General features: G+C 35.9%; 1 protein-coding gene across 7 annotated transcripts; it reads left to right on the top strand.

Annotated features, from left to right (window-relative positions):
* Positions 1–343: 343 nt before the first annotated feature.
* On the top strand, positions 344–8,959 carry LOC147868664 (E3 SUMO-protein ligase SIZ2-like). 7 transcript variants are annotated; one of them, XR_015530005.1, is made up of 18 exons: positions 344–517; positions 2,399–2,479; positions 2,566–2,629; positions 2,773–2,848; positions 3,695–3,863; positions 3,966–4,093; positions 4,343–4,411; positions 4,528–4,615; positions 4,699–4,774; positions 4,841–4,914; positions 4,991–5,098; positions 5,410–5,589; positions 5,678–5,782; positions 5,951–6,031; positions 6,115–7,327; positions 8,040–8,211; positions 8,380–8,420; positions 8,539–8,959. XR_015530005.1 is itself a non-coding variant. In XM_087322074.1 (17 exons), the coding sequence occupies exons 1-16, from the start codon at positions 491–493 to the stop codon at positions 8,177–8,179; spliced, it is 2,679 nt and encodes an 892-aa protein (XP_087178200.1). In that variant the 5' UTR covers positions 344–490; the 3' UTR covers positions 8,180–8,211; positions 8,380–8,959. The 7 variants fall into 7 exon arrangements, 4 of the variants coding, with proteins under 4 accessions (XP_087178200.1, XP_087178194.1, XP_087178218.1 ...); XR_015530004.1 differs by having other exon boundaries at positions 8,324–8,420; XR_015530003.1 differs by having other exon boundaries at positions 8,040–8,420.
* Positions 8,960–12,959: the final 4,000 nt, after the last annotated feature.

Raw genomic sequence — 12,959 nt, 5'->3', positions numbered from 1 at the left:
CCCTTCCCTTTTCTAATTTGTTTGTTTTTTTTTCTTCTTCTCTTTTTTCCTTCTACTTTTCATTTCCCCTCTTCTTCTTCTTCTTCTTCTTCTTCTTCTTCTTGTGCTTCCCTCATGGCGTGATCGCCACTCCCACTCCCACTCCCACTGCCGCTGCCGCTGCTACTTCTTCTTCCTCTTCTGATGATTTTCCCTTCGATCGCTTCGATTTTTCTTCTTCGCTCTTCTTCTTCTTCTTCTTTCCTTTCATCATTCTCATCCTCATCGTCATAGTCATCATCATTGTCGACATCGCCATCGCCATCGCCATCACCATCTTCTCTTTCTCCTTTCTTCTTCTGTTGTTGCATGGCTTTTGCACCGACGAGGACGGAGAAGAAGCAACTATTCAGGTTAACCTTTTCGAGACAATCTTTCCATATCTGGTCAAGTTCGACCATCTCTTCTTTAGAACATCACCATACAGGAACAAATTCGCCGTAATAAGTAAATGGATCAACTTGTTTCTCTCTGCCAGGTATGTAAATATATGGATTTTCTTAATATCTTGCTAGGCTTCTTGACTGCTAAACCTAAGCGATGAATTATAAACTCAAAATCTGAACTTCATATATGTTTCTTGACATCTTGATGCTTAAACCCTAAATGAACTCGGAATTCATGATAGGTAAGGACGAATACCTGATATGTGGTTTTCCTTCAACATTTTGTTGGGAATGGATACCTGATACGTGCTAAAATTTAGAAATTTAACTCCAATTATCGATTGTTAATCCCTAAATGGACCCTGAATTCAAACTGGCGAAGATTATTTTCTATAGATATGTATTTCATCATCATCTTTTATTGTCTTCTTGACATTAAACCAAAAGTGAACTCTGAATTCAGAGAATAATTACCTCATGTGCCATATTGCTCAACATTTTGCTTGAAGACTTGGTTGGTAAACCATAATCAAACTCCAAATTCAGAGAATCAATGTCTGATATGTTGTCTTGGGCAACATTTTGCTTAACATTTTCTCTGAACCCTAAATGAACGCTGAAATGCAAAATCACGAGCGGTATGTTTAGATATATATTTTATCGAGATTTGTCCCTAATCCCTGATTGGCTAACCCTAAACGAATTACTTATCAAAATAATGCGAGGTGCATGAAATACATGTTTTTGTCAACATTTTTCTTGACTTGGTGACTGCTGAATCCTAAGATTATTCTGACTTGAAATCCAAAACCTGATATTTGGTATCCTAAATAAACTGGGAACTCAAAATCTCTTAGGATTGATATGTGATATTTGTCTTTTCTTCCAAAATTTTACTTTTATTCTTCTCTTTGATACTCTATACGAACCCTGGATTCATAGTGTGTAGGGAGAGATATGTAAAGACATATACAAATTTCTTGATTGTTTTACTCGTGAACCCCAAATGAGTCCTCATATCTGAAATCAGCTGATTTATGATATTTTTTATTGACTCCTTGACCATTAAAACTGAACGAACTCTGTTTTTATCACCATTTTGCTGGACTTATTGACTGTGAAACCATGATATATGTTTCTTCTGTCAGCATTTTGTTGCTTGATTTCTTGGCTGCTAAACACTAAATGAAGTCTGAATTCAAAATATTCAAGGATTGATATTTGGAAGGTCCTGACAATGCATGTACTTGTGCACATTCTTCTGAACTCCCATACTCCAAATAGACTACTAATCAAAATCTATGTGATCAATACTTGAGGTGTGGTAATTTAATTATGGTTTTGGTTGACTTCTTGAGTGTTAAACCCTAAACAAACACTGCGTCAAATATTTAGGAATCGTTTGTTGGTCCACTCATGCTGAAACTTATGAAAATTCATGGTCATAGATGCAGAATGAGAACACACGTGGATATTTCTTTCCAAATACGGGAACGATTAACCTTTTTCTCCTGAGTGATTCAGCCAAGAGTATGCTCTTCTACTCCTGATTAGCCTGTGTTATCTGAATGCTCAAACCGTATTATTTTTGCTGCAATTCTTTGCAATTCAAGTCACTCTTCTGATTTGGAATAATGTCCTCTCAGAAAAAACAAAAAAGAAGGAAGATGGAAAAGGCATTCCTGTTCAGTAATATGATTACAATGAAAATCATGACATTATTACCACCGTTATCAACTTTTCTTGAAGTTCTGAACCAATTCAATGCTATTTTGATGTTTATAATCGACACTTATAGTGTCTTTTTTGAGTATAATGTGTTTAGAATGATTGTGCATTCACATGAAAATTTTGATATTATCTTTAGAGTTATTTTTGAGGCAATGGTGGAAGTTTTGTGATTTTATCCCGAAACATGAATCCAGGATAACAACTTTACCTAAGTGAGAAGAATATATTTTGAGTTTGTGCAGAATAAGCTTGAATCGTTTCGTGTCAAAGAGCTGAAAGATGTTCTGACACGCATTGGTGCTGCGAAACAGGGAAAGAGACAGGTGGCATTTGGGTATTCTGTTGACTGCGCTATTTCCATGAATAGCGCTCATTTTAGATTTAAAAGTTGGTATTGATTCTTGATCAGGTACTTATAGACAAAATAATGGCAGTTATTCAGTCCCATGGAAAGCAGCAATATGGTTCAAGAGGTCTGCAATTTCTCTTAAGCTCGGCTGTGTTGCTATAATCTATTACCTTGCTGCATAATTTCTCTTTACTGCATTCTAGATTGTTAACCAAAATAGACTTACTATGCACATAACTGCATTAAGAATTGATATGCGGTGGTCAGGTTTGAGGCCAGAAAGCTCTGCACGACATTCTATTAGTCCAGAAGAGGTGGCGAAAGTGATTGATGATGTTTACAGGTGAGGTAATTATACACCATTATGGTGTGCATTGTTTAAATTAATCGGGATCTTATGAGGTAGAAGACCATCTTTAAATTGTGATTATGATATGCAAATCAAGTGCTAATATGTAGTTCATCTTTATAAAATATAGCTAAAAACATCATTAAGTTCACAAGAATACAATCAAATAACAGAACTTAGCATACTCATGTAATATATAAGCACAGACATATAGATGCCATATTTTGTTTTGGAATCAATTCATAGAAGTCGTTTGATATGGATATGTATGAGTATATATGCGCTAATGTATGTATGTGCATATTATATTTTGTTTTGGAATTGATTCATAGAATTCATTTGTTATGTATACTTATACATGCATATGTATGATAATTATACGTGCCAATGTATGTATATGTATGTTTGAGGGACAACTGAGATTAATAGTTTTACAAATGTTCTCAGTTTACTGTAAGTGAATCCATATACTTTAGGTTTTTTGAAGAGTTTCCAAGCATTTGTTTAATGTGTGCATTGCGATGCTGTAAAATGCAATACACAAAGTTCAGATCTATGGACTTTTGCAGAGGCTTACATGGCTGAAAGCCAGTTTGTTGTAATGTTTTCGGCCCTTTTGATACACGTTACTTTAGGGATAGGGACATTTTTTTATCATAAGGCAACAATTGACATCAATTGTTTGGTATATATGTTGGTTTGGACCATGAATGAGTAACTTAGTATGGCATAGCTATCTCCTGAATTCTTGCTCGATGATTATATCTGAAACATTATATTTGTCATGCCTCCTGAATTTGTTTTGGACAATTTCTCTTAGGCAATATGTTACATTTACAGGAAAATGCGGGGATCTAGTGCCCTTGATTTAGCAACAAGTGGCGATGGTTTATCTCATTCTAGGACATCAGGTCAACTCTCTGACTTAGAGGCACCATTGAGACGGGAAAGAACTGAAAAGATTTGCTGCCCATGTGGCAGTAAAGCCAAAAGAGATACGATGTTACAGGTTTAACTTTTTTTTCTCATTTTTTTGCATTTGAACTACAGTTTTGTCTAGGCTTCCACTCTGATGGACGATTAAATAATAAGGTTTTGTATTTGGTGGCAGTGTGATAGTGCTAAATGCATGGTATGGCAGCACATGAATTGTGTTATTATCCCTGAAAAAGAGGGATTGATTGTGGAGCCTCCAACCTTGTTTTACTGTGAGCTATGCCGTCTACAACTTGGTGATCCGTAAGCTTTTGCACCATTTTTCTCTAATCTTGACAGCAATGAAAGTACGTCTTGCATGAAATATATGATCTAGTTCCACCATTTAGCCGTAAGTATAAGTCAAAATTTGAGGAGAGGGGCCGCAGACAGATCGGTTGCAAGTTTACTTAAGCATATGACATGCTGCTTTGACCTGTTCAATTTCTTGTTCAGTATCTTCTATGTATTCATTATAATGGTCTAACTCACACTTTAATAATTTTTGTTCAGGTACCATGTTTCTGTTTCACACCCGTTACTGGCAACTAAGTTAGTGACTTCTATTCCTAGCTCTGAAGGGTAAGTCATACCATGAAAATTTCAAACAAAAGCCTTTGATGATTCTTTTGTGAGTTTGTGATGAAGAGGTGTGGTTCAGCTGCAGTTTAAGCATGAAATTCTTTTTGTTAATGCAGGTCAAATCCAGTGCAGAAATTGGAAAAATCATTTATCCTAAGCCAGAATGATCGAGATTTGATAAGAAAACCTCATTATGACCTTCAGGTTGATTGTCATTTTGGAATACTTGTGTTTATAATCCAAACCGCTTCTGAATCCTCATGTATTCTTCTTGGATTTATTCATAGATATGGAGTATGCTACTCAATGATAAAGCAGTTTATCGGATGCATTGGCCACTTCATACAGAGTTGATTATAAATGGTATATCATAGATATCCATAACTATTTTTACTACTCAACAAATACTAATTTGGGATTCATTACCAGGATGTCCTGTACGAGTAACAAATAGACCAGGTCATCAAGCACTAGGAATTAATGGCCGTGATGATGGGGTTGTGGTGAGTGCATGTTTCTATATCGTAATTATGTTTATATAAATTATGTTGGGGTGAGGATTGGATATGTTCATTGCAGATTACAGATTATGTAAGGGATGGAAGCATCAGTATTTCCTTAGGTGCATCAGATGGACGTCCTTTCTGCATAGGAATCCGGGTGATACAACGGCTGACTGTGGATCAGGTTGACTTTTCTTATTATTTGCCTGTAATTTTAGGGGGCAAATGAGCCATGCATTGAGTTAATGATACGGTGCCAATTAATTTTTACAGTGATAGATTTTCAAAATTGATTGAAGCAAGGCATGGCTTATGATAAATGTATGGAGTCAATGACATGAGTAGTGTGGTTGTAACATCTTGTCAATGCTTGTCTATGCATTCTTTCGAGCAATATGTTTGTATCTAGCATGCATGGTATCCATTGGAAGCTAGACTGTCTCTATAATTCAACTAACTGAGATTTTTAGCTCCAATTCTTAATGTTTTGGACAGGTTTTGAGTCGTATACCAAGTGAAGCTGAGGGTGAAACTTTTGATACGGCACTTGCAAGGGTGCGTCGCTGTCTTGGTGGTGGTGGTGGTGAAGTAGATAACGGTAATGACAGTGACAGTGATCTTGAAGTAATTTCAGAGAATGTATTTGTGAACCTTCGATGCCCGGTGAGACTAGATGTAAATGTTTTTGTAACCAATCTCAAATACCATCCCTCCTTATCATAACATTGCAAAAATGTCACCTTCATATGTTCATCTTTTGTAGATGAGCGGATCTCGAATAAGGATAGCTGGAAGGTTTAAACCATGTGCCCATATGGGTTGTTTTGATCTTCACACGCTTGTAGAGATTAATCAAAGAACACGGAAGGTATTGACTCTATGTTATGGAGTTGCGTTGAAAGTCTTTTTATGGGATTTCAGATTAATTAATATCCTTTGTCATGTATGCCCACCACATGTTGTTGACCAAAGATTTTTTGACATCATGTTTTGTATTTAAGTGACCTTAATGAAACATCCCATTGCTTTCTATTAGTGGCAGTGTCCGATCTGTTTAACTAACCACTCACTGGAGGATTTGATTATTGATCCGTTCCTAACTCGAATTGTCAAAGCTGTGAGTATTATGGCTAGGTTAGCATTTGATATGTGTCTTGCTTAGATCTGTGATTTGTTTTCTAACTTGCTATATAAAATCAGATGAAAAATTATGGGGAAGATGTAACTGAAGTTGAAATGAAGCCTGATGGTTCTTGGAGACCTAAATCTGAAGGTGATTCTAAGCTTCAGGAGCCGTGGCGCACACCAGATGGTCTGCCTGATATCCCCAAAGGTGAAAATCAACATAATTGGAAACTAGTAACTGTGAAGGCAGAAGCAGAAGAAAGTCTTCCAGTTGAAAAGGTACCTCTTAAAATAGGGATAAAGAGGACAAGGGATGGTACATGGCAAGTGAAACCAACATCAGGGTATTCACATGTATTGAATAATGGCTCTTTTGAGCCAAACTCATTGCTTGGAAGTACAGATTATTCTCGGAGCAGTAGCATGACTGGAAATACCACTGAGATACCTGGTTTAAGAAGAGGACAAGAAGCACTTCAGTTGCTGAAAATGGCTGAGACAGAAGTTAATTCGATTCCTACAGAAGTATCACCATTTAGAGGAAGTGGCACGGTGGTTCCTGAACTAGAATCCACGAAGGATGCTGAAGTTATAATTTTGAGTGACAGTGAAGAAGAAAATGGTGATGAATGTAATTTGAGAGAGGTCAATGATAGTAGACCATCTGTTCAGCAGGACAATAATAGACTTTATGAAACAACAGATGTTCCTTTGCTGGAAATGGACTCTTTCCATGAAAGTCATGTGGATTTTTTTCAATCAAATAGAGAGGAATCAACACCAAGCGCAGGCTTATGGCCACTTCAGACAAGAGATTCTTCCTATGAGAGTTTAATTCCTCCTGCAAATATTGTTAGGAAAGCAAGATCTACAACCTCTACACAAACAGGACAGCATTTGAATCATGGATACCAAAGCCACCAACAAAAGCGAAATGCATTATCAGAAGCAAGGATGTATAATGGTTATGCGAGGGCAAGTGACTACCAGACTGAATTATTGGAGAGTGGAAGGGAATTATTGCCTTCTTCAGATCCATCATTACATATGTTTTTACCACACCAGCCAGCCAGAGCTTCACATGGTTATACTAACTATGAATCATCTGTAACTCCAAGAGAAGATATTCAGGATGGATGGTTTTCTTTAGGTGTAGGTAGTGACCAAAGAGAATCATCAGCTCATCATCAAAGGGGGTCATCATCAGCACATCACTCTTCTAGGATCGGAAATTCTGCCTACAATGATGAACGAGATTCTGAGAGATTCGATCCGGTTGCTAACTCTGGTATAATTCTCATCTGATTCAATCAGTGGTGCATGGATAAAACAGGGAGAGGTTCCAGCCTGTTGCTAACTCTGATAAGATTTTTATCTGATTGTAATCAATGGTGCATGAATAAAATGTTAGTACATTCATCATCGTCATCATCATTATTAAAAGATTGATTATGAACTGTGAATTGCAATTTTAATCAATGATGCAAATTTTTATCTCATTGCAATCAATGGTGCATGAAAAAAGTGATGATCATTGATCATAATTTAAGAAACATTGAATGTTAATCGTAGACTGTACGTTCAATGGTGCATCAATATGAAGTGATCATCATGAAACATTGCTTGTGAATCGTAAAATGTAAACTATAAACTATGTAATCAATGGTGCATGAATCAAAGTGGTTGTCAGTAGTCATCATTATAGAAACATGATTGCCAAGTGTAAATTGTAAATTAAATGGTGCACGAATAAGAAGTGACCATCACCATCAAAAGCATTGATTGTGGATTGTGAATTGCGAAGAGTAAACTGTACATATATATTTAATCGTGTCTGAATACAGAAGGTTGCTCATCATCATAAAAAAGCATTGATTATGCATTATGGATTGTAAATTGAATATCAAATTGTGCATGAATCTAATGTAGTCATTGATGATGATCATGATAAGTCATCATTTAAAGATAGAACACTGATGAAGTGTAAATATGCATTTCAGCCTCGGTTCTTCTTAACTTGAGTAGTCAAATTAATGCTCCAACCAGTACCCAGAGAAGAAGTCATAGTGTGGCTGCACATCGATCTTCAGGTCATCGACACAGACGTTATTTTCCAGTGGAATCTGAGTCCGATGACTAGAAACAAGATACATATGTAACCAGTTTAACTCAGTGAGTGTTTTAAGACTCTTCCTCTGATCAGTTGATTATAGCTTTCTACATATGTGATAACAGAACTCTTGATTATATTTTTACATCAGCCTTTGTTGTATATAATGGACAGATCCATTCTCTGCATTCCCTAATTTTTTTCCTTTTTCTCCATGGGGATAACCAAAGGTTAAATCAGATACATATCATCTAATGGGGCTTCTGCTCAGGTACGTAAATTTTAACACTGGAAGACAGAAAAGGCATGCATAGACATTACTATATGAAAGAAATGTGTTGCAATTGAATGGGGAGCTTAATCAGTAGTAAGAATTGATTGCATAACAGAGGTCCCATGTTATATTATATTATGGCTTCTGAAGACATCATTGGGACCTTTCTTTCTTGTCAATCATTTCTTGGGGGATGGGTCTATAAAGAAAACACAAATTGGACTAATCCAAAGGTTTTCTAAGTCAATATAAAATGTAAAGAAGATTTGGGTGACCTCTTTTTTTTCCTTTTCTGTTAACCATTTTCTTGTTAAGAGAAGGTTAACCCCATTTTTTAACAGAGTCTGTTTTGAGCTGGGTTTTTACCCATTGTACCAAATATCACCAAACAAGAAGGCATTCTTATATTTTTCTCGTATTTACATAAGTATGAAATCTTCAAAGCTCTGTGAGAGCTTTTGCTAGATCAATGTAAATGTTGAATTGAAGACACTGTAAGAAAGCATTCAGGAATTGGATATCTGTTTTTTGATGTCTTTGATGCAACACGACGTCCTCTTTATGACATGGTACTGCCATGGTCACATTGAAATTTGAGCACAAAATGGGAAATTTCTGGCGTTTTTTTCTTTATTAACTAATGCTGCAACCTTAGGCTTGTTTATTAACTACTATTTATGACATGGTTCTACCATGTTCACATCAACATTTGATTACAAAATGGAAAATTTCTGCCATTTTTTTCTTTATTAACTAATGTTACAACCTTGGATTGTTTCTGGAGGTAAAATGTAATCTACATTGTCATGTACATGCATCTTATGGGAATACCTAAATTGGCATAGGGGTATAGACATGGTTAGTTATATATCAGTAACATTAAAAACTGGTGAAATGAATATTTTGAGAAGATATGATTGTCATGTCATGGGCAGAGCTTTGCAAATTGTGATCTAGATTTTCAATTATAACTACTATATCATTGCCCTCTTCAAGTTCTTGTCGTCTTCATTCCAACCTGATCTTTATGTTGGGACTGAGCATTATCATTCCTGGACCTTTGGAACAGTGTTCTCAAGTAAAGAACTTAATATACTCAACTTGTAGATGACACATACCCAACTAGAACAAAAGTGTGATGCTCATCCCAAGCACAATTTAAATCATAATGCCAAATAAGAGATTACCATCTGAGCTAACGTCTCTGGCTTGTGAATATAGAGAAGAGAGCTATGAGAATTCAAGAAATTAAAGATGTGAAACAATAAAGCATCAACCCATCTTTAACAAATGTAGATTCTCATTATACATGGAATACCTAAGAAACACACAAAGGTAGCTTTGGCTTTATTTAACTTTGAGATTTTAGACATACTTTCAATACATCATACTTTATGACTGATTATAAATTAGTAGAATGATTGCCCACTTATGAAGCACCAAGTTCGATGGCCTATCATCGAGTTTGTATGATCCATTATACCAAGTGCATGTGAGTTGCACATGGAAATATTGAGGTTTCCCATTGAAGAAAGGAGGTCTAAATCAGATAATCCTACAAATTGAAGTACGAATTATTCGTTAGGAAATATCAAGCAAGGTACAAGTAATATCCCACACTTTGGCAACAATGTAACTTGCTCTATGTGAATGCCAAGCATAAAAATGAGAGGTCAAGGTTGTAGGAGGGTTAGCCATTGTATACAAGAAGGGACATACTAACTATTTGCAAAAGAGATGCATAAAAGTTACACGTGGAAAAGTTCATGTTGTGAATGCTCTAAATTTATGGTTGCTATACGCTAGAAAGTTAATAAACACAACATCACGCTTTTGGGTTAGATACACTAACCCCTTCGAAGAAATGTTGGGTGATTGTAATGCATCTCATCTCCCAAACCATTTTTTCGTATATTGTATCCATCGAAGCCTCAAAAGTTTGGTTTTGTGTTTTTCTTTAATGACTTCCAATGAGATTCTAGCAAGTAAATGCGAGGGCCCTTTTTTATCCTTAAGCATGCTCAACAACCCTTTCCACACTCATGATCTCACTAGGAAGTGATCCACTCTCGAAAGTAAGAGCACATATGAAACTAGCTTGACATTATTTGGATATAACAAAAGCATAAGTAGTTTATAGAAAGGAAAAACAATGGAAACAAGAAAAAGGCCATAATATACTTTTGAGAAATCAAATGCTGCATTTCACAGGATTATTTACTTGACACACCCATAAATGCTAGATATTGTCATCATCTTGTTTGTCATATGCCTCCAATCAAGGGACGCACCAACAATGCATTGTTACACCTTCAACCACTTTGGAGTTTGCTTTCCCCACATATAGTTCTCTCTTAGTTACAATGTGCACTCATAATTCAAATATTCATTAGTAAGTTTTCTAAATATTGATAGGCACTCTCTGACTCCACACACTTGAAAATCTTACACTTTAGCCTCATAAGTCAAAACTTGACTTTTGAGAATTTTAATGAAATCCCTCATGTCTTTGCCCTCATTTCAATTCCCCCCTCCTCCCCAAGTAGTATATGTATTAAAGCAACATGACAATACAAAAAACCAACGTTGCCCTTACAACAATAAGGAAATTATGGCAAGGTAAATGCTATGAGATATTGAAGTGTAGTTGACATAAAGGCATTCCTTTGAGAACAAGATATTGAAGAGCTTAGTTGTTAGAACATCTTTCAACCTATGTAACTATTATGGTACTCCATCAAGACAATATAAACAAGAACTCAATTCTCGTACACCAATTCCATTATAGTCTTTTATACACATAAGGTAGTCAAACACTACCTTTTATAATGAGGTAAAGCTCTAGCTCCACAATTTTGCTTTTTCTCTCACTTTAATAAACAAGGCTTTACACTAACTATATAAAAGATTCATGAGAATTGCCAATTGGCTTAATTATGAGGATATTATTAACGATGTAATGGAATCTACTCTCTTTCTCTTTTTTTGGGTGAAAACACACAATTATATTAATAAATGTGTGTAAAAAACACTACTTACGATAGGTGTGACAATGGAGTATGGTCACCCACTAACTACATTGCATGGGTAGTGGAACATGTTGAATTGCCAATAGGCAAGACGAACACTCCACCGAAGAAAGAATTTCCACTTGCTCCAATAAAGAAAATTGCCACATTAGTATTCCTTCAACTTTCGTAGATATGCTTTCACTCTATGTCTACCGTTGAATACAAAAGCGTTGCGCATATTCCAATTATGATGCAATCCCCAATATCTCAGAAATAGAAAAATGATCTCCCTCTCTGATTTTGGGTCAACATGTGTAAATTGTGCAAACACCCATTGTCTAGGTGTCAAATAACACCGTGATAAAAATTGCCAAATTTGAGAAATTTAACTCCAAATCGGACATTGTATAAATCGATGAGTACTATCTTCCATTTGAACAGTGCAAAAGAAACAATTACCAGTTGATAATCCATGACACTTTAGAGCTAATCCCAAAGGCAATCCTCCAACCAAAACTCTCCAAATGAAGACCTTTGCTACAAGTGGCAATTTAGAATGCCAACTACGTTGTAAGATCTGCCACCACCCATGATCAGATTTGTGTAATCTCCATTCTTCTTCGACCTTAGATGATAACCATCCAAGAGAGTCAATAGAGCAATGATACAAAAGATTAGCAGTCACTTGTAACAATGATGTTTGACCTTTTAAACACCAATCAAGCCATGGTTGTTCTCCTGTTAGCAGAGGTAAGTGACCTTGCATCAATGCAATATTTTGTAGTTGCCAAATAAACCCATAATTAGGTGGAATGCATAATAATTGTCGCGCTTCAACAAACTCCAAAATTCTTTGAGATGGAGCCTCAATTATATCTCCCACCTTTTTGACCCCCAAACGAAACAAACGATTAAATTGAGAGCGCAATCTCTCCTTTCCTAGCCAACATAATAACCGAGAAGACACAAGCAACTCTTTTTGCAAAGAATTACAATGCTCTCTACTAGATGATGGTTTCCATACACATATACATACTCTCTCTCTCTCTCTCTCTCTCTCTCTCTCTCTCTTAGATGATAATAAAATCTCTCTCTCTTTTTGTATGGGTTTGGCCCTATCCCATATATCACTATTGTCCCTGTTCTCTCAAGCTCTATTTGAGCATATGCTTTCCTTTTGTAAGATTATTTGAAGTTAATTCTTGCTTTTAAGCTTGTTTAGGTTGCCTCAACACACAAGTTTCCATATTTTTCACTAGTGATGTTAAATTCTAAACATAGTTTTAAGCTCCTTTTACTACTTTTTCCATGTGAAGAAAGCATAAGAGATTTTATTAAAATCGCATAGGCTTTGTGGTAATGGCCACATGTATAATATGAAAATTTGTAAGGGAATATAAGGAATATATTAAAAGACAAGATGTTTGTAGCATGACAAAATGATTCTCTATTTGAAATGTAGAATTCATATATGCAAAGGAGCCCTTCTTTTGTATGGAGAATTAATGTCCTCGTATCATGATAA

This window comes from Azolla caroliniana, unplaced genomic scaffold (assembly GCF_043228905.1).
Source record: "Azolla caroliniana isolate FFs.n. ecotype wild unplaced genomic scaffold, voAzoCaro1.0.p SCAF_1, whole genome shotgun sequence".
Lineage (NCBI taxonomy): Eukaryota > Viridiplantae > Streptophyta > Polypodiopsida > Salviniales > Salviniaceae > Azolla > Azolla caroliniana.
This window is presented reverse-complemented; position numbering and strand designations above follow the sequence as displayed.